Source organism: Neltuma alba, unplaced genomic scaffold, assembly GCF_004799145.2.
Source record: "Neltuma alba isolate B1F8T4 unplaced genomic scaffold, ASM479914v2 tig00004643_pilon, whole genome shotgun sequence".
Classification (NCBI taxonomy): Eukaryota; Viridiplantae; Streptophyta; class Magnoliopsida; order Fabales; family Fabaceae; genus Neltuma; species Neltuma alba.
The window spans coordinates 14,337-36,174 of NW_021633797.1; the positions used below are offsets into that span (position 1 = coordinate 14,337).

General features: G+C 36.8%; 3 protein-coding genes and 1 pseudogene across 5 annotated transcripts; 2 read left to right on the top strand and 2 right to left on the bottom strand.

Moving 5' to 3' along the window:
• Positions 1-2,751: 2,751 nt before the first annotated feature.
• LOC114745372 (AT-hook motif nuclear-localized protein 1-like) lies at positions 2,752-5,042 on the bottom strand. Of its 3 annotated transcripts, none has more exons than XR_003740198.1 (6): positions 4,554-5,042; positions 4,138-4,205; positions 3,900-4,031; positions 3,568-3,732; positions 3,095-3,471; positions 2,752-3,061 (listed from the first exon to the last, which is right to left on the bottom strand). XR_003740198.1 is itself a non-coding variant. In XM_028933525.1 (6 exons), exons 1-5 carry the CDS (start codon positions 4,855-4,857, stop codon positions 3,145-3,147), a joined length of 996 nt encoding a protein of 331 aa, XP_028789358.1. In that variant the 5' UTR covers positions 4,858-5,042; the 3' UTR covers positions 2,752-3,045; positions 3,136-3,144. The 3 variants fall into 3 exon arrangements, 2 of the variants coding, with proteins under 2 accessions (XP_028789358.1, XP_028789359.1); XM_028933525.1 differs by having other exon boundaries at positions 2,752-3,045; positions 3,136-3,471; XM_028933526.1 differs by having other exon boundaries at positions 2,752-3,062; positions 3,136-3,471.
• An 8,722-nt stretch (positions 5,043-13,764) lies between these two features.
• LOC114745371 (uncharacterized) lies at positions 13,765-16,332 on the top strand. Its single transcript, XM_028933523.1, has 2 exons — positions 13,765-13,904; positions 14,348-16,332. Exon 2 carries the CDS (start codon positions 14,392-14,394, stop codon positions 16,099-16,101), a length of 1,710 nt encoding a protein of 569 aa, XP_028789356.1. The 5' UTR covers positions 13,765-13,904; positions 14,348-14,391; the 3' UTR covers positions 16,102-16,332.
• Positions 16,333-18,407: 2,075 nt separating this feature from the next.
• Positions 18,408-19,001, top strand: LOC114745368 (leucine-rich repeat receptor-like protein kinase PXC1). The gene has a single exon (XM_028933522.1). It carries the CDS (start codon positions 18,408-18,410, stop codon positions 18,999-19,001), a length of 594 nt encoding a protein of 197 aa, XP_028789355.1.
• Positions 19,002-19,179: 178 nt separating this feature from the next.
• On the bottom strand, positions 19,180-21,060 carry LOC114745369 (cytochrome P450 76A1-like; annotated as a pseudogene).
• Between the last annotated feature and the right edge of the window lie 778 nt (positions 21,061-21,838).

A 21,838-nucleotide genomic window follows, 5' to 3' on the forward strand; every position in this document is an offset into this window, starting at 1 on the left:
CATCAGAAGATAAAATAAATATCCGAGCCATTAATAAACTTGGACACCCATGTGAGGCCAGCCATGTGTACTCCATCCACATGGAATGTGATGTGCTTTTTAGCGGAAGATTTGGACCAGAACAGCAGGTAGGACAACATATGAGTGTGTCATGAAAGCTAGCTTCTACGTGCTGATCATGAGAACAACTGCCAATCCATGTGGGAACAAGTCCCATCTTATATATATATATTGTGTTTGCCTAAGAAAATATTCATCTGCATAAACATGACCTTTTTAATTAAGATAATACTGTCAAACTCACTTCTGTATATAATTCTTACAAACTAGAAGGCCCATAAAATATATTAGAAATCATAAAGATGCTGCAAAAAGACAAAGGGGATGCGTGGCCATATATATATAAGAAAGTTGGGGTTTCCCTTTTGGTGGTAAAAAAAGGAAGAGTGAAGAAGAAAGAAGGAGAAGACATGTTGGAGGGACAGGCTGGAGAACAATGATTGGGGGTGGGGAGGGGGGTTTTCCCAGTTTTGAATATTACGCTGTCAGGGCATATGTTGTTGTCGTCGTTGTTGTTGAGTTTAAGAATTTGAGAGACTGGGAAGTGACGGTATTACACTACGCACAGTCACATAAGTACATGACTCAACAACCACCCTGAAAAATGTCTCACATCTCTCTTTCAAACCCAAATGACTATGTGGCAGCCAAGAGGTCACTTTTTGCTTCCACCGTTCAAAGTCCTTCATCCTCAAGTTAACTGTCGAAGTCTCTGCTTCTTGCTTGTTCCCAACCAATTAAGATGCTTCTTTGCTTCTGATAGAAAGCTCACCCTGATCTCACTTCTCAACCCCCCCCCCTTTCTAGTTTTGTCTTCTCTTATCGTCTTTCACTTTCGTCTTCTTTCATCAGTTTCTGCTATAAACCAGACTCAAAAGTGATATTTTTTGTTGTGTATTTTTAAAATTGGAAAAAAATAGAGACGTTTTCTTTGTTTAAAATTCAAAAACCTGAGTCCTCCAAAAATGATCATCCAATAAAAAATGTGGGTAAAAGTACGGGTGGAAGAAGAAAATGAAATTGCGTCATAAGAGTTGAAGTGAAGTTATTATAAGGCGTACGTCTCATTAAGATGCGCAGGACAGAGTAAGAGAGAATATAATGGATATAATATAGATGTAGTTAAGAGTAGTAAAGTGTACTTTGAAGACTATTATTATTTGCATATATATATGTATATATTTGTTATCATTAGGGTAGAATTTCCCGTTTCAGCATTGCACACAGACACAAGTAAAAGGAACAACCTTTTTGTGTGAAACTTGGGGTTTATTTAGGGATTAATAAAACAGCAGAAAAGGAGTCGCCACCGATCGTTGAATGACATCTCTGACTTTTATTTTAAAAACAGCGAAGACATAACAACCATCTACGTTGCAGACTACCCTCTGAAATTTCAACAACAGCCCTTTCATTTTTTTTTTTTTAAAAAGAAAACAATTTATAGTGCGGAAAGTCAGATGATCTTAAATAAACATTTCTTTATGAAACGTGATCGATGATGATGACTAGCATCCACCCAATTCACTTGGTCATTCGTCCCTTGTCGGTATGGTGGTGTTCATCGACCTACATTACAGAATATATATATATATATTCTAATTTGAAGTTTGACAATATCCGAATTCAACCTTGCGGAACTAAAGTGGGCTTTTCCTCACTATTCATTTGGGCTTTGGAGAAACAAAGCCCATCTCACTCTTCATGCCGGACAAAATTGGTTAGAGAAGCAGACACTCGCTTTAATCATGAAATATTTAGCCCAGTCTTAAAAGCAAGAGGACCATTCAAATCACGAACTAAGGATACTGGCCCTCGGGTTCATGCGTCCGTTCAAGTATAATTTTATGAAAGAATCAAAGCTTTTTAAAGTTGCGCTGCTTGAACATGCAGTGATAAATACTAGGGAATAAGTCCAGATTGAATTATACCAACTCGATTTATATATAACACAAACGATCACTCTTCTGATCCTTAATATAAGATCTGATTATTAAATTAATTTTGATTCTAAATATAAAACCTATTTTTTAATTTATCAATTTTTTTTAAATTGCCCTTATAGATACTTCATCAACCACAATCAAATAGTTACAGGAAGAGTATATTAAGAAAGATGATTATGGTGTTTTAGGAAAAACATATCATATTTTTTATAATTAACTAATCTACCTAACTTTCTTAATCTAATCAAATTAATTAAATAGGTCTTATATCAAGAATCAAAAGAGTATTTAATTGGGAAGTTATTCTAATTAATTAACTCAATCATCCAAAATATAATCTTAATTATTTTATTATTTTATAACCCCTGTTCTTTTATTATTTTATTATGGATGCCTTGTCTTTAACTTACTATTATTTTTCAAAGGAAATTGGCCACGTAGATTAGCACAAGGCACCCGGCACCTTATATGGCATCCTACGTGGCTTTGACCCAAATACAACCACAATCTTTCCATTGGATCCGTTAATCAATGTGTTCGATTTTTGCTGCATTCAAATTCCAATCCATCGCTTTGACCCCAAAAAAAAAAAATTCCAATCCATCACATTATGCAGCCGAGCGCAACAATTTGCCTCAGGTCATATAACGCAAAGGATGAACACGATGACTTGAGAAGGTTCTAAAAAATTCTCACGACTTTGACTTTTACAAGAATTTCTTCTTGGACCTAGAAACAGGTATCATTCATGCGTCAAAGGTACCATTAGCCTCAGAACGCTACTGAGAGAAAACTCATGAATGAGCGGGCATAAGTGAAACAGCAAACCTTAATTAACAAACTTCTACGAGTAATATGGTGATAGTCTCTGATACATTAAAGAACTAGAGATCAAACAAAAAGATGAGTCCTCATTCCTCTCTAATTTCACACAAATATCCTAATACAAAGAAAATTACACTAGAACAAAATAATCTGGTTGTCAAGCCAAAAGGTACCAGTTAGTTTCATTCTGTTATCATGTCAGCCTCCAAATCACCTGAAACAAAAAATAACCTGGTGCTGATGATAATAATGTCAGAAAATACCCCAACTGACACGATGCTGAGCTGATTTTGAAGAAGTGTACCTAAAATATCTATCGGGCAGGAAGAGATATGTTGATGTCCGGGTATGACCGTTGATCCGACAAGTGTTGAGAACCGTTCAAATGCTCATTCGGCGCAGTATCTGAGTTCTGTTTATGGCGAGTGACATCCTCAAATTCTGTCGGGCCTTGTTCTGGTATCTGGGACGTTGGTTTCAAACAGGCCTCACCATTAGGATTTTCGTGTGAGACAGGCCTAGCTGCCATCCCTGCGTCTGGACCACCTGAAATAGGAGACGCCGCTGTGTGTTGTCGGTGCTGTTTCTTTTTATGTTTCTTATGGTAACAACCATTTGACATGAAGCTTCCCATAACAATCTGAAATCCAATCCAAGAAGATAAGCTGAAAATTCTATGTGCTAGGTGGATTCATCATTCATGGGTCGGAAGTTGAGGAGATCATTAATATAATACCTGGATTGGACTAGCTGCTGTCAATAAACCAGCAACACCACCTCCAATGACTCGCCCGTCCGGGCCAGCCAGTGAGACGCTCAACCCACCGGTCCGGCTTGTCATGCCACTACCATTGTCGTTCATTGTGAATGAACCAGACAGAGATAAAATCTCAAATCGACCCTGAAACAGAATAATGGACTAAATCATTCCACAATGCCTAAGCTTTGGAGTTTGTTCTTAGAGAGGGAATCCAGAAAAAATGAACTTTGAAATTCTGATTTGGGGCATAGAGATATGAATTTGTGAAACTGCAAACTGCAACAGAGTTGGGAGGAGAGAGATCGTGCCTCGTAAGTCAACAAGCCACCGGAAGAACCAGGTTGGCGCATTGAAACATTAGAGATAGCTCCATTGGCAGAAAGAATGCATATTCCTCTGGGACCGTTCTGGGCGAACGAAAGAATTTTCCCGGCAACATCCTGCTAGGTAATAATGTAAAGTATCCATCATGTGTCCTATATTATAGCGTGCTATGATCTGAATCTAATGTAGATGACTAAGTATTCACTTGGGTTTTTGCATTACCTCTCCGGTATGAACAGTCACCACATGAGGCGTAAAATCCCCACCAGCTGTGTCTGCGAAAAACCCACCTTCAAAGATGGTAAGGCAGATGTTATAAGAAGATCTGTTTCTCAGACAATAATTTCATGCATATAGGATTGTATCAGCATACATTTATGCCGTGCACGAACGGTCTGGTTCAACTCGTTTTTAAAATCACAGTTTGTCGCTGGAAAAAAAATTGGAAACCCGACCACTTTACTTGCATACAAGAAAGTTCGTTTCTTTTCAGCGATTATGAGCCCCAACTCACCGTTTGTCCAGCCAAAGATTAATTCAAGGCAACTTCTCACCCCAGAGACAGAGGAGGTTCAGGACTTGAACTTGGAAAAGGAGCATATATATATATATCGAAGTAAATGTAGAGCGAAACTCACCAAAGGATGCAAAGAGGTGGGGAAGAGGCTTGGGTCGAGCCTTTTTGGAGGAGAAAGAGAAGGCAGAGCCAGACTGGTTCTGGTACGACTTCGTCAAATTGCCATCAGAGTCGTATTTTCTGGGCCTTCCTCTCTTCTTCTTGCCCAACAAATCAAAGATGCCTTGGCCGCCACTCGCCGGCGTCGTGACGGGTTCTGCGACCACTATTGCTCCTGCACTATTATTCGCCACGTCCGTCTTGGTTACTTGAGGCAGAAACGTCGTAAGAGGTTGTGGGGTTGAAGCCGACACACTTTCCTCCATTAGAGTACTCTACAGAGGTTGTCTGGGTGTTTTCGCAGGATGAGCAGCGACAAGGGGAGGGTGAATGCTTTGAGTTTGAGGTTTGAACAATGATGTCCCTGGGAATGGCGCCACAATTACCAGGACGCAGAATTTATGTTACCTCATAGGCTTGCTTTCTTCATGAAAGAAAACCAGACTCATGCCATCCATTTTCTTTCCCCACTGCACTGGTGCGCCCCGTAAATACGGAAATTACCTTGGAAATAATCAATTTAAATATATCCAGAAATTGTTGAAATAATCAAATCACGCAGACAAAAAAAAAAAAGAAGGTAATAATCAAATTACATTTTCTGTAAATACACTGTTTTTATATTCTGTGTTGAAAAAAAAAACCACCAAACAAGCCACTTTAGGCTCTAATGGCAATTATCACGTACCAGCAATTACAGTCTTCATTGGAATTAAATCGTCGTTTTAAATTATAACTTAAATCTGCACCTAAACTTTTGTCATGGGACATTTACTTTTACACCTGGGCGAACAAATTCCCATGGCCTGTTCTGGTATTTATGGAAATCCAAATTGACCCCCGCTTAACTGAATCAAAAACATATATTAGAAAACGCGGGAAATTTTTTCCCCCCTCATTAATATGCCTCCACTAGACAGATGGCTCCAAATGGAAAAAAGTGAATCAGATCAATTGGACTTTCATGATCACTCGTGTTATGCAATTATCAACACGTTATTGCATTGATTATTGAAGTATTGCCCAGTAATGTTGCATTAGTTAAGCTGACATAGTATACAATAAGGTTGACAACGGTAAATGTCGAAAATAATATGAGCACCTTTTTATCAAAAGAAAGAATCAAGCTGCATTAGATTTTTTTCATTAAAAATCATTTCTTTTAAGAATAATCTCCTGAGCATATACTATAATTTAGAGAAGCAGTGAGCGGATAAAAGGAATTTAATCTATTACCGGAGTATGATATATTTTGGTGCTTATAAATCGAAATATATAAAAATATGGCAAAAAGAGTTAAAGGTTTACTCTCGGTTACGAATATTCTTTTCTTACCAGATAATCTTGTTATGGGGATAGGGATACTTTTTCAACATCAAAAGAATTTAAAAAAAAAAAAAAAACCGAGTTAAACGGAAGCAAGTCACCAGAGGAACATTTTGGTAACGTGAGGGCGATGCTGCCGCTTTTAACTGAAAGAAACAAAAGTAATTTTTGGCCCCAAAAAATGTAACAATTATTAGAGTTTGGAGGGATTCTTGGCTTGAAAACAAAACCTGCCGCGTAAACGGCCCCAAAAAAAAATTGCGGTTATAAAATATACGAGTAACAATAATTAAAAATTCAAGTCTCTTTGTCACGCTTCCAAGCTTTAACGGAATTTGGAATATATATTTTATTGGTATCACCAGACTCTAATTTCAAAAGATTAGTTATTGGAGCACTTCCTACCGCTCTACATTTAAATATACTCTTTGACTAAGGTAAGCAAAATAACAATCGCTTGTTGAAATTCAAGAGATGATAAAATCAGTTTTCTCAGAGCATAAAATAAACGAAGCTCACATGTCTTTTAGACCTTAGAATTGCAACCGGCGTAAATTAAGATCCTTATTTTTTTTTATTATAAAGAATTAGTAGTTAGAATCATAACCAAGTTCTGGTGTCTGTTTTAGGTAAACATGAAAATCAGAGCAATTTTTAGACACTTAACAATGTAGCTCATTTTTAACGTGAATAAAATCGACTTACATTAAGAATACAATAGAGTATAGTTTAATTTTAGGGAGAATTAGTCATTCATTTAAGTGAGAAAATTGAATGCAAGTATATTCCTGAATTTTCTTTAATACCAACATGTTTAGAAAAATTTAGTATTTACGATTCAAATTTTTATATTTACGAATTGAGTCATATGATTTACAAATCAAATTTAATAACTGGCAAAAAAAAAATCAATAATTTTATGTTTGCAAGACAATTTTTCACGCTTACGAGTTAAATTAACTTATTTATAAGTCAACCTGGTAAGTATAAAATCTCTTAGAAGTCGTTTAATTAAATAAAATGCAAGATATTTAAGTTTATACTTGAAATCCATTATTAATATTATCTTAATTTCAATGTATTATTTGTGTATTATTCCTCATTAGTATTCTATTTAACTGAGATCGAATCAGTATAGGCCACCAATGTTAAATGGAATTTGAAAAATAAATTGTATCCTGCTACTTTTGAATTACAACTGTAAAATTTTCAAATTATATATTCGTATATAGATCATAATAATTTACAAAATTGTTTTTTTGAATATAAAAATTGTTGTTGATTTAGTAAAAACACGTGGGAGAGACTGGGGGAGTCTCGATCAAATCCTCAGTCCTCAGAAATAAGAGGATATTTTTATAATTAAAATCCTGAGATTTAACAATCAAGACTCAACTTTCTATGTTTACAATTTAAAAATAATTCCCATTTTTTCAACAATTGTTTTACTAAATTCTTGTTTGTTAGCATTCCCCGCATACACATCTGGCTCTTTAAAAAGAACAGTGAGATCTTCATCAAAAAAAAAAAAAAAAGAACAGTGAGATAAAAGCTGTCGGTAAGACCGTTGACCGTCCTGACAAAATCACGCCACCCATTATTATAATTAACTAATGTAAAATTAATAAATTACCACAGCCCAACATAAAATATTCATTTGCTGATTCCAACTTTTATATTTTTATTTATCTTTCAACCCCAAGTATTTTTGTCCAATCGCAATCATGTGCTAAATTAGTCAAAAAGCAAATCAGATTCGTTTAAAAAGATAAAAAATTAAGGGCCTGTTTGGGTATCCCCAAACCGTGGTTTCAGAAGCACTTTTCCGCAAAACGAGATAATCTCCTCCACATATTTACTTCGTAATCCGTAAAAGCACTTCTAAAACCATGGTTTGGATTCTATCCAAACACACCCTAATTCGAAGTTGCGTTTTCGACTTGGGCAGCCGGTTCAATTTTGAAAATCATCAGTCGGTTCACTTTGGTGATAAACTTTTCGTAAAATTAATTGATGGAAATAACGTGGCAATTTTTTTAAAGAGTGTTTAAAAAACAGTACTCCTACTCCTTCCGGTCCTTAATATAAAACTCATTTAACTAATTTGATTAGATTAAAAAAATTAGGTAGGTTAGTTAATTATAATAAACGTGACATATTTTTCCTAAAACACCATAATCATCTTTCTTAATATTTCCTCTCCCTCTTCTATTTAATTATGGTTGAGGGAGTATCCATAGAGGTAATTTAGAGAAAATTGATAAATATGATAAATTAGTCTTATATTTATGACTAAAACTAACTCAACAATTGAATCATATATTAAATACCAGAAGAGTATTATTTTACGGGTAATAGACGTGTGTGTGTGGATATGCCACACGCGTTACATATGATGCTTGAAATGTTAAACCAAAACGCTAATAGATTCTTGTTTGCCAAAAAAAAAATGCTTTTTTGACAAAAGTAAAGTAGTGCTATTTTCACTCCAAGTTATTTTTGTGTGTCTCTGAGAAAAGCCATATTAGCCCGACAATGATTTCTACACCTTAAAAAGGAATTAGTTTTCGACTGTCAGGTGGGTTTTTTATTAAAAAAAATATTTACTTTCTCTTTAAACATTGGAAAAATCATTAAAAAAATATTTAAAATAGAAATAAGGATCCGTTACAATATGAATATTAGTTTTGACAGTAATTAATAAACAAATTACAATAATTTTTATGAAATGATCCCTGTATGCAATTTCTTAATTTTTAAATTCTATTTTTTACAATTTTTTCTTAAACATACTCATTAAAATTTACTACCTCCGATCATAATTATAAAATCTTATTTATAGCCTATAAATAAAGTTTTATAATTAGCATCGAAGGTAATATTTTTTCCAAAAAAAAAAACCTATTTTCAATAAGTAGAAATGAAAGAGAAAGAGTGTATTGTTCCTGAGAAAGAAAGACACTGTATTAGTAATTTGATTGATTCGTGGCTATAGTGGGTGAGTCTCCCAATGGGGATTTCTGCATACGCTAAGGCTCGAATTTGAGACCTTGCTTAAGCGATACCAAGCCACTTACCACTTGGACCAATCCTTGTTGATAGTTGCCATTCTTTTGAATTTAGAGGCTTTGTTTGCTCTACCAAATGGGCTAGGGGAAAAAAGAAAAAAAAAAAAAAAAAGAGAGAGCTGGGAGTTGTATAATTTAGGCATTAATGACAAAGGGTAATTAATTAATTGAGGCCTTTCTTTAGCAAGATTTAACCATGCCGTACATCTAACGTCCATTTCTTCACCCACCACCTAAACTCTGCTTCCATATTTAACCTAAAAGCTGGTCAAATAATTGGTAAATCATTCAATTTTTGAAAAAGTTGAGGAGAATGATAAATTGATAATCAATGAATTCATAAGAAGGTTAATACTGGATAATCTTGTTTTTAAAAACAATGCTAGATTATGAAAATATAATGAAGGAAAATCTCATTAAAAAGATACTCAAATAACATAGATTTTTATTTACATAATTAAATTTGTCAAATTTCTAATCAGGTGACGTGATCTAAAAAAAGATGTTAAAATTTTACGAAATGACTCTGATACTCTTTTTATTAGAAACCTGGAAAGATAAAGATTTTTATCATTTCTATAATACATAAAACCTCTAAACGAAGGAAACTTGGCAACTACCATTACAGAGTCAGAAAATTGATCAAAAAGATAATGGTAAGTTAGTTTTTATATTAATTTTTCCTCTTTTAGTCTTGATAGTTTTATCCTTAGGAAAAAAATGTTACGGGTTATTTAGAGTTAAAATGTGTTAACTCTAAAATAAATTGTGTTAATTTACAAAGCTATATTGTGATAAAATTTTATCAAAAGATTTATTACAAGTACATTATGGAGATAAATTATTGTTCATTGAGGATCGAAACATGTCTAACCCGTTAAACGAAACATATTAATTATTAAGTTTATATTATGATCAAATTTTATTCAAAAACTCATGCAAGTATATTTTGGAAACAGAAAATTATTAATTCAAAATTAAAATGTATTAATTGCGATATTAAACATGTTAATTTAGAATTCTTCTATTTTGGTTTCTAATAAAAGGGTCATCAAAGTTATTTCATAAAAAAAATTTCTATAATATATGACTTTGTTGGGATTTTGACAAATTTAATTATCCAAATAAAAATTTGGGTTATTAAATTATCTTTCTGGAAGATTTTCCTTATAGCGAATCTGAAAGTTTAAGCTGTGATGAGGTTTTGACTTATTATTAATTGTTATGAGGTCAATAGGTTATAATGAAAATTTTCAGAATTACAAAGAATTATATATAAAGTTTTTAAAATCCTTTCGAACAGAATAATAGTTTATCTCTGACCCAACACTATAAATTATAACTTTACCTCAAATTTTCTATTCCTAAATTGTAAAAAATCAAGTTCGGGATTTATCATATTCAAAATAAATATATTTGGTTTTCAACCTCGACTGCGTTTATTAATTTTCACAGACAAAAAAAAACGGTGCAAGTTTAAGTTGAGTAATTTTGATATTTTTATCAAGACTGAATCCCCCCCCCAAAAAAAAAATCTTGAGTAATTTTCACAGGAAAAAAAAAAAGAAACACGACCGATTCTATTTAATATTTGGTCAACAGTCAACACTACCCTTTTAAATATTGAATTAGATTGTAATAAATTTTGATCTTTTTTGCCGAGTATAAAATTTCGAAACTGCTGCTGGTCAGAGGACACGAAATACGAAATCAACTCCGAGAAGCCTTTTAAACTCGCCACTAAACATCAAAATTTGTATGGATGATTCTCTGCCATTAATTAATTAATTAGTAAAATACTCCCTCCGTTCCTTATTATAAGAGACATTTGGTGCTTATGGCATGTTCCTATATATAAGAGACACTTAAAAGTTGTTTCTACTTTTTTGTGTTGATTTCCTATTTTACCCATATTTATTGTCTCCAACTCACACTCTCTCTCTTTCCCACTTCTCTTTCTTTTAATAAATTACCATTGTTCTCTCTCATGTTCTCTCTCCTTATTAATGAGGGCATTTTTGGAAAAAAAAATTATACTTTTTACATATTAATTGTTCTTAACTAATTTTAACTGTTTTTTTGATCAACGTAATTCGGTTATTCGTCTCTTATAATAAGGAACGGAGGGAGTAATAGATAAAATTAACAACAATGAAGTTAACTGCGTGACTTTGAAAATTTTAAACGCATTTACTGTCAAGTTTTAAAATTCATCAAGACTATCTGGATATATTTCAACTTTTAAAATGATACTCCCTCCTATCTTAATTATAATATTTCATTTACAGACTATAAAATAAGTTTTATGATTAGGATAGGAGGTAATATCGTAGTTTTTTTTTTTTGGTAGCTCATAGTGATTTTGGGCTTAACATAATCTATATCTAATTAGAACATAAAACCCTATTTTATTATAAAAGTCAGATCACACAGATTTAAAAAACAAGAGATAGCATAATTTGGCGATTTAAAATAAAGCACAGACAAAAACAAGAAGAAAAGTGGATGACGGTGACAGAAATAAACAATGATGCGATTGCATTCGAACAGTTAATTACTTAAAGATTAAAAAAATAAATCTTTTTTGAGAAATACTATTAATTAACCTAAAACCATAGATCATGTAACTTGCAGTTTTAAAATTGGGAAAACGAGGAGTGAAGTTGAATTGCGCAATCAAGTACAGTTGTAAAAATAGGTTCCTTTCTTTTGGCAACATACATCTCTTTTGCTTTACCAAGCACGCGTCTGGAAAATCATAATCTTTTGGATTTGGTTTACCCATAAATCTATTTTATTATTTTTTTAAATCCAGAAAACCCAAAAGAGCATTCCACGAAAGATAGATTCTCAAGCCCTCATCATGTGCCCTATCCCACCCCCCTTCTCTCACTAATTTCAAGTTTCAAACTTCTAAATATTTCATCACCGGCTAGGAGAAAAAATTGATATTTTATGTGTGCAAACTTTATATTATACCACTATTTCAATTATGTCATTTTCACTTATAAAATTCTGTAATAAAGTTTTTTTGAGACATTTCAAAGTAAGATTCCATTTTTCTTTCTCATGAAAATATAATCAAGGAGACTTTTCTTTCCCATTGGTGCTTTTGAAGTTTCAAGTTTCAACATGTACAATTATGCAAAGAATGGAAAAGAAATCCCAACCTTGTCGTGACCTAATATAGAGATGTGTGTAGAATATATAGGGACCACAAAGTCTGAGAGAGAGGGAGAGAGAGAACCGTAACTTGGCTTGTAATCAAGAAATTAAAAAATTGCTCAAAAGTTGTAACTCCATGTGATTCACCTTCGCGCCCTAACCTAACACCCCAATAAATATCTTTGGAGTTGTTCCCATCCACAGCTCTTAATTCAACAATCTGCCTTTATAAAAAGCCCTGCAGCTTTTTGATTAAAATATCGCTCCCTATATTAATTTTGCAATACCCACTTGTCTGTGATTATTCAATGAGGCAGCCTCCACTTGGCATTTCCGACGCATTCATTGCGAACTAGCTCTAGGCCCTTCATAATTTGAAACTAGTGTGGCTTATGTTCTTCCCAGCTTATGAATAATGTAAATTTATAGAAGATTTATATCACATGTCAAGGCATTGATTGATCAGTAGTCACTCCATTATAAACTGTAGTCATTTTTTGTGCCTAAATATGAATTAATCCCGAGGGATTCTAAGTTACTTGTTCTGGTCTAAATCTAGGACTAGGAGTAGCCCATAAAAAATTTAATTGAGCGGATTATTTATCAATATTGTTTAATGATATGTATTAATTTCTCTAAAAATATTCCTTTGTTAAATCAATTTAATTCAGTCAACTTTATGGGGAAAAAAGTTGTGCAATTAATAAAGACAGCAGGAAAAAAATAATAATGTTTTTTTTTTTTTTTGCATTCATAGTGCTGGCGACCTGGCGCGCGTTGTCAATCTGGAAGGCGTCTACTTTTCTCCGCTTGTCTGACATTTTAGGGCCTCAATAGGTAGGTCCAAATTGGTTCATCCTAAATATTGGGCCTGACCCAAAACTAGCATTGGTCTAATTTTGCACCAAAGCATCTTTTTTTGACAAGAACACCAAGGCATTCAAAGTCACCCGCCCAAGCCGGCAAGCCCCAGAGAAACTCCGATGAATTGCTTGCTTCTCTCTCCTAAATTACCTTCTCAATTTCAATATTATAGTCACTCATTTACAAAATTTTCCAGATCCCCTGAGTGTTCCATTTTTCCGGGATGACGGTACAGCGTGTAGTTTGCAGGTTTGACTAGGTGATGAGTATTTACGTCACACGACTTGCGAGTTGCTGTTGCCAAAAAAAATAAATAAAAATAAAAAGAATCGAATCTATAATCTCTATCTAGAAACCAATGCCGTAGATCGAACATTTTGACCGCAATCAATCAGACAATGAATAATTGTGCGTGACGGCCATAGATATGCTCCTCAAAATTCCCCAGTCGCCCTAAGGCGAACTCAAATCCGCTGGTCAAGGCTCAAATACAGAGCCAATCTCAGTGAGAGGCTTGAAGGGCCCCCACCAAAGCGGCATCTTCCCTTTGAACTTGATGCAATTATTATCATACCGCACTAACCACTAACTGTTCCCGTGATATCCACATTCCCATAAAGCGCAAACCCATTCCAAACTTCGATATGCTTACCTCCTCCGTTTGGTTGACCCCCTCTTTTTTTTAACTCTCTCTTCCTGACCACTTCGTCCGTCTTCCTCCTTCCTTATCCTCTTTCCCTTTCGGTATTCTGCCCGTTTTGCTTGCTGCCCTGGGCTCTGTTGAAGATGCTTTACTCTTCTTTTCTCTGCCGGACTCAATTTCTTCTTCTTCTTCTTCAGCTCAATGCCGCTTCAGATGCTGACGCCCAGTGATTTTCTCCACGTGAGTGGTAGGTTTATGCTCTCCCCACAACCCCCCCTTCTTGTCATGGTTTTGAATCTCGGGGATTTTCCTTTAATTTTAGGAGCTTCCTTGCTTTATTAGCTTCAGTGACTCTAAAAAGGGAGAAAAAATCGGAATTTTGAAAATGGGTTTGGTACCCGTGAAGGCTCTTAGCGTCACTGAGTGTAGATCAATGATTCGTGAATTTATCTTCTGTTTTTCTCTGTTCCTTTACTGCCAAAACATTTGGGGTAGCGATTATCATTACCGCTTCTAAATTGAGATAATATTTCCTCTATACTGTCTATGGATTTTATCTTGCCTTTTTATGTTTCACAATCACACTCGATATCTACCGAAATCTAGTGATGTATGTACCTTGCTATGGAATTGCGTAATGGATGTGTTTTTCACCGTCTGATTTGTGTGTACGTACTGAATTACATTCAGGTTACTAAGTTTATCCTGTTAGTTGCATTGGATTGGGCATTTCAATGGGGGGCGAAACGGCGAACGGGTCATGGTTCAGCGTATTTTGGCCTGTCTCTCGCAAGACTGCTCTTGACAACAAGGCGTCAATCGGAATTTTGGCATCAGAAGTTGCCAGCTTGATGCTAAAAGTAGTCAATTTGTGGCGTTCTCTGAGTGATGTGGAGGTAATGAGTCTGAGAGAAGACATTATAAATTCAGTTGGGCTTAAGATTCTGGTGTCTGGTAATGATGATTTCTTAATGGAACTTGCATTGAATGAGATGCTTGATAATTTTGAATATCTCGCAAGGTCTGTGGCCAGGTTGGGTAAAAGGTGCACTGATCCGGTATACCATCGTTTTGAACATTTTGTTGATAACCCGGCCCAGTATAGCTTTCAATGGTCTGGATGGGAATATAAATCTAAAAAGATGGAGAAGAAGGTTAAAAAAATGGAAAGATTTGCTGCTGCTATGACACAATTGTCCCAAGAGCTCGAGGTCCTTGCTGAGCTTGAACAAACATTCAGGAGAATGCAGGCAAATCCTGAGCAGAGCCGAGTAAAATTGCTTGAGTTCCAGAAAAAGGTCGCATGGCAGCGCCAAGAAGTGAAAAATCTAAGACACATGTCTCCTTGGAATAGAAGTTATGATTATATCGTCCGGTTGCTGGCAAAATCACTCTTAACAGTACTTGAGAGGATCATACATGTTTACGGAAATAGTCATCTGTCAACTCAGCAACAGAATGATTGTCCAGACATGGATGCTAGTCATCTTCCACGCAGCCTTTCCTTTTCTGTTCCAACCCATTCTTCTTTTAACTCATCGTATAATCAGTTTCATGGATTTCATTCAGAACCACTTGGAAGCATGCCAGTGTCGAACTCAGACTCTGTAACTGACAAGAGCAAAAGAGCAAACACGCTTCAACAAGCTCTTAATGCAACTGCCTTACGTGGAAAGCATCTTCGTTCAGCAAGCAAACAATTAGCTCATATTGGTCCCTTCAAAGGATGCATGTGGGTAGGAAATGAGTCTCCTGTTGTACAGAGCTGCATGCCAACAACTGGAGGTTCTATGAGGTTGAATGACTGCCATATGAAAAGTGTTGATAAAATGAACGTTGTGGATAAATTATCTCTCTCTTGTAGGAATAGAATATATTCTAGATTATCCATCAAAGGTCGATTAAAGCCAGCTCCAATTACCCTTGGCGATTCTGCTTTGGCTCTTCATTATGCAAACGTTATCATATTAATAGAGAGAATGGTATCATCGCCTCAGTTGGTTGACCTTGAAACCAGAGATGATCTGTATAATATGTTACCAGCAGCTATGAGAAGTGCTCTGAGAGCTAAGCTAAAGTGGTGCACCAAAAATAAGGATGCTTCTATCTATGATGCTAATCTTGCAGAAGGATGGATACAGGCACTCGCGCAAATGCTAGAATGGTTGGCTCCACTCGCTCATAACATGATAAAATGGCATTCTGAGAGGAATTTTGAGAAGGAGTATACCACTTCAAGAGCAAATGTTTTACTTGTCCAAACGCTTTACTATGCGAACCAACCAAAAACTGAAGCTGCAATGATAGAGCTTCTTGTTGGCCTGAATTATGTATGCAGGATAGATAGAGAAATTGGCAGAAGAGATACGGCTGAGTTTGGTGGTGCTAGATCTTGTAATGGTGTTTGTTTGGGAAAGAATGATATCTGTAATGAATATGCTTAGAGTTGGACAGTGACAGTGTAGTCCTCATGGCTCACAGGAAGGTGTGATCGGCATTGTATAGCTCTCATTGCAAATGGGAGGGTAAAGGATTTGCCGTTCAGCACTTTTAGGGCTCCGACATGTTGAAGCTCAGGTTACGTTTCGTTGTATCATTTAAGACAGCGTATGTACATGCATTCAGATACAATCTTACATGATTCCAAGCGAAAGAGGGCTTCTTTTAATATCACTTTAAAGCATTTGATCCCCTTCTTAGTTCTGCAAATAAAAGCAAATTAATTTTTTCCAAGCAAGAATGTATTATAGGGTAAAAAGGCGTTACTCCTTGTGAAGTTTGTTCAATGATTACATGCTGCAGCTTTAGACCCCATCCCATTGAAGTTCAATATGTACAAATACTGACAAAACTTCTAAGCGCAGCTTAGAAATTAAAACAATGCACTCGCTGTTCAGAGTTTTGTGGAATTTGAATAAAAATCCTATAGGTATTAGGTAACCCTCTTGTATAGAGGAGGTGCGGCCAGAGACTAAAGCGTCCAGAAATGACCATCATTTATCAGTAATTGTGAAACCAACCAAACAACCAACCGTACAAATGGTCCCAAGATAGTATCATCAAATGACAACAAAATATCATTGGGAAAAAAAAAACAGCACGCAAACTACTAAATCCAGAGGTGTAAAGGTCCATTGCAGCAATCTTTATTCAGTCTCTCTGCTCCGATCCACACCTTACAAGCAAAATAGTATGAAAAATAAAAACAGTGAGATAGATTCTCACCTTATAATCTCATGCCACACAGGTCAATATAGTGGAGAACTAATATGGAGCTGTTCTTCTTTATGTCTTCTTCACCGCGCTTCCTTTTCAATTCAGCTTATTTGCTTTGAGAATCATTTTCCTCCCATCATGGTTGGGCCTTGAAAATCTAGTTCTTGCAAACAAGGAAGTTAGATATTGAAAGAATAGCATATTAAAATCAAAAGGGTTTGGGTTTGGGATACCTTATTATACTGTCCCCATATGTTATATCTCAAAATAGCAGCAACAGAAAATAGCTGCTGGCGAACAAGGGCTTTAAAGCATCGAAAGGAGCTCTTCCCCATGGGAGTAAGGGTGTATGCGGACCTGCGATGTGGCGTATGAGACAACCTTCTTCCATGAATCCGAGCACTTCCTCTTAAAAGCTCTTAGGGCACAGCTGTAAGCGGAAAGGCCACAAGGCAAAGGATCAATTACAAGATTAATTTAAATCAACCATCCAGAATCATTCTAAAACATTCAAATGAACCCAGCATCAGTGATCTTGAAAACAAATAGGTCAAAAATCCCCCAAGTGTCGCTCGCAAATATTGTTTGTTCGGGCTCTGATACCAAACATAATGTTCCCAGGTCCTGTCGTAGCCACCTCAGGTATCACTTGCAAATATTATCTGCTTTACTGCAGTCATAGGCACCCCCAGGTGTCGCTTGCAGATATTGTCTGTTTTGGCGTAGCTGCAGCTATCTCATGATTTTATTTCCTTGTGTGCAGCCGTAGCCACCTAAAAAACGCGTCTACGAGGAAAAGGTATCACACCCTTATAAGGCGTGCTTTGTTCTCCTCTCCTGCAGATGTGAGACTTCACAATAACACTAGTGGAGGAATCTTGGGCTAATAAAAACACGGCATGAATGTCGTCCTCTTTTCTTCATCTCCTCACGAATGCAATACAGCGTCATCTTGTTCTGAGCAACATGATGGCGCAGAGCCATACCAGAGAATGATAAGCGGCTGGAGGAATTTACAGGTGGCGGAGACAATAATCGGAGAGAGCAAGGCAAATGGGGAAATGATGATAGGTGGCGAGGCAGAGGTGAAGAGTTTTAAGAAGTCGTTCCTGCCACCCAGGGCTTGTTTGGATCAACGTTGCAAAAGTGCTTATAAGTATTTTCACGCAAGCTGAGAAAAAGCTCATTTCACATACTTACCTCGTATTCCGTAAATCACATTTGAGAAGCTATTTATAAGTTATTCCAAACGAGCCCTTAGTCATTATGAGTTAGTTAGCTGGCTTCTTGTTCCTGTTTCCTCCTTCTTCTTCTACAGTTTCTTTCTTTGTTCTTTATTATTATTATTATTATTATTTTTTTTTTTGGTGTTTGGCGACTACACATTTAATAAATTCTGTTGCGGCTTAGGAAGAAAAACGTCTATTTCCATGAGAATGCAAATAAGAATAATGCCTCTGATGTATGAATATATTAAAATATTTTTATTTATTTTTTAATTATTAAAATAAAATTTTAAGTCTATTTAATAAGAATGGTATTTAATTTTAATTTCCACGTGGCGCGGCGTCTACTGCTCCTCCAACGGTCGAGTCGTCGCCTTCTCTCTCCTCCCTTCCTCAATCTCCGAGGAACGATTGGCTCACTGTCATCGCTTGCGCGCCTTTGCCTCCTTGACCTCCACGATAGTCGTTTAAACGGCAGCACTGCGCCGGTCTCCAACTACACCCGCCTCAGGATCCTTTACCTCTCTCACAACGACGTCTCCGGCGAGTTTCCGTCAGGAATTGCTTCTCTTAAGCATCTACTGAGGCTTGACCTTTCTGACAACAACATCCACGGTCCCATTCCCAACCAACTCTCTTCCTCAGCTCACCTTCTCACGCTTCGTCTACAGAACAATGTGCTCTCTGGGCAAGTTTCGGATCTCTCTGTTCCGCTCGTTAATCTCACAGACGTCAATTTCACCAACAACGAGCTCTACGGAAGCTTACCCGATGGGATGTTGAAGAAATTCGGCGACAGAACCTTCTCTGGGAACGAAGCTTTGTGTGGCTCAGCCCCATTCCCAATTTGTTCCTTCACAGACAGCCCTTCTTCTGCATCACCATTGGACGCAACCTCCTAGATTCTATCAATCTCGTCCTTTACCAATGCCTTTTTCCTTCACTCGCCCCCCTATGACCCCCCCCCCCCCCTTTTTCTCTTTCTTGTTTTACTAATCCGTGCAAATAAAAGCAAATTAATTTTTTCCAAGCAAGAATGTATTATAGGGTAGAAAAGGCGTTACTCCTTGTGAAGTTTTTTCAATGATTACATGCTGCAGCTTTAGACCCCATCCCATTGAAGTTCAAAGCAGGCTTGAGAACTGATATGTACAAATACTGACAAACTTCTAAACGCAGCTTAGAAATTAAAACAATGCACTCACTGTTCAGGCTTCAGACGCAACGGAGTTTTTGGAAGTTTTGTAGAATTTGAATCAAAACGCTATAGGTATAAGGTACACAACTAGAGACAGGAATATCCGATTTATTTTATACAGCGGCATGTCCTTTGTGAGGAACTGGGATGACTCGGAGGGGAAGAGCCTTCCTTAGCGTGATTCCCATTTTCTCAGTCATGTCCATATCCTGGGCCCTAACCCGATCCGCTAGAACCCAATCAAAAGCGTGCAAGATCGAGCCTAGAGCCAAGGGAAGCACACGAGACGCAAGCGGTACCGCAGGGCACATTCTTCGTCCTGAGCCAAATGGTATGAACTCGAATTGGTGCCCCTTGTAGTCCATCTTGTTTGCCTCCATGAACCTCTCTGGCCTGAACGTTAAGGGTCTTCCCAAGAATTCGGATCCCGCCCGATTGCCCAAACGTTCACAAGAACTTGGGTCTCTTTTGGGATGTGATAACCTAACATCTTGCAAGATCTTGCAAGAGTCCATGTGTGAGGCACCAAGAAAGGAAGAGGTGGGTGAAGTCTCAGCGTCTCCTTGATCACTGCCTTAAGATAAGGAAGGTCCTCTATGTCCTTCTCCTCCAGCTTCTTGTTTAGTTCTAGTTTGCTCCTCAGCTCAGCCTGCACTTTCTGAAGAGTTTTTGGATTGTGTAACAGCTCGGCCATCGCCCACTCTAGTGTGCTTGTAGTCGTGTCTGTTCCCGCAGTAAACATTTCCTATACATCCAAATTTTGTTATATAGTGTCATCAATCGATAATAGTCACAGTAATTAATTAGGAAAAATAGCGAGGAACTTACGAAGACAATCACATTAATAGTCCTTGGAGAAAAACTATAGGTGCCTTTGACTCCTTCTTCACGAAAGTCCAGCAACACGTCTAAGAAGTCTTTTTTTCTCTTGTCATGATCTGCACATTGGCAACTGCCTCTACAAGTCTCCATCCTTTCTCTGATGAAGCAGCCGGCAATCTCAAAGGCTCGCTTTATGTGAGACTGGGACTTCCTCTTTATTCCCTGAGGATCAAACCACCTCAAAAATGGCAAGAAATCTGCAGCATTTGGCTTCCCAGCCAACTCCATCATTCCCTCCCCGCGTGATAAAAGAATTTTTGCCCTCTCTCTGATTCAGGGTCCAGCAAGTCCTTTGAGAATATGAGGTTCCCAATGAGATTAAAAGCCATTAAGAAAAAAAACCTCCCAATATCAATAGAGGCACCACCAGCACCGGCTTCTTCAATGAAGTGAACCATACGGTCTATGCACTTCCTGCGAACCCCTTGCATGGCGTCTAACCGGCTCGTGACGAAGAACTCGGTGGTGCTCAGGCGCCTCAGCATCTTCCAGTGCGGGCCGTATTGAGACGTTATGAGAGAACCCTCGTGGCCGTAATCATCTTTCATAGCCTCATATATCTTCCTGCCAGCCAGAACCATGTCGTGGTTCTTGAACATGTCCCGAGCCACTTGGCTAGAGGATACGACCACGGTGCACATGGACCCTAACCAGAGGGTCATGATTGGACCATGCTTACGAGCCAGTTGGGCAAAGGACTCGTGCGGTGACCAACCCAATTGGAAAATGTTGCCAACCACAGGCCAAGACGTTGGTCCAGGTGGAAGCTGAAGCTGAAACCCCACGTTAGTTTCCACCGGCTTCCGCTGCTTTCGTTCCAGAACCCAACTGCCCACCCAAAACAGCATAGCTAGGATCAAACCCACAACCATATATTCCATGACGATACTAAAGATTTTAGCAGTAAATTTTTTTTTTTTGGATCAACTGATTTTGTTCATGGAGGTGCTTCTTATATAGTCGTACCTGCTTTGGCCAGCTAAAACGTACAAACTGATGTTTGCTTTGGTGCTAACGTACAAGCGTACAAAATATATAATGCATGCTTTGTTCAAGTTATATTGTCAGTTTGTTTGTTGAGCATCTCTTTTTCTTTATGTTAGTGTGATGCCATTTTCATCAGGAAGCAGTTGGGTTAAATCAGAGATGAAGACACGAGCCGGTCTCGAGCTACCCAGCCAAATTCTATACTTCTTCTTTATTGGCTTATTTTCTGTCTTTCGTGAATTGCTTCTTCAAGAGTAGAGATTATATGGTTTTATAAATTCATTTATTATTTTATTTGCTTTCGATGTACGTACAAAATAATATTTTTCATTTAGTTCCTTTATCTGTATAATATATATATAGGGATAAAGTGTTTAAATACTCTAAAAGTATCTACAAAAAAGCATTCAGTACCTGAATGTTTTTTTTTTTTGCTCTTATATGCTCTGTAAGTTTTATTTCCCAGTATTTTTGTCATGAATCGTTATTCGCTGTTAAGTTTAATCATTAAAGGCATTGCATAATTTAACAGTCAAACCCTAATATATTTTTGCTATGAAAATGAACTTTTATGGCATATAATAACTAAAAAACTTTTTAGGTGTTGAGTGCGCTTTCATGAATATTTTTAGGATATTCAAACACCTTATCCCTTATATATAATTTTATTTT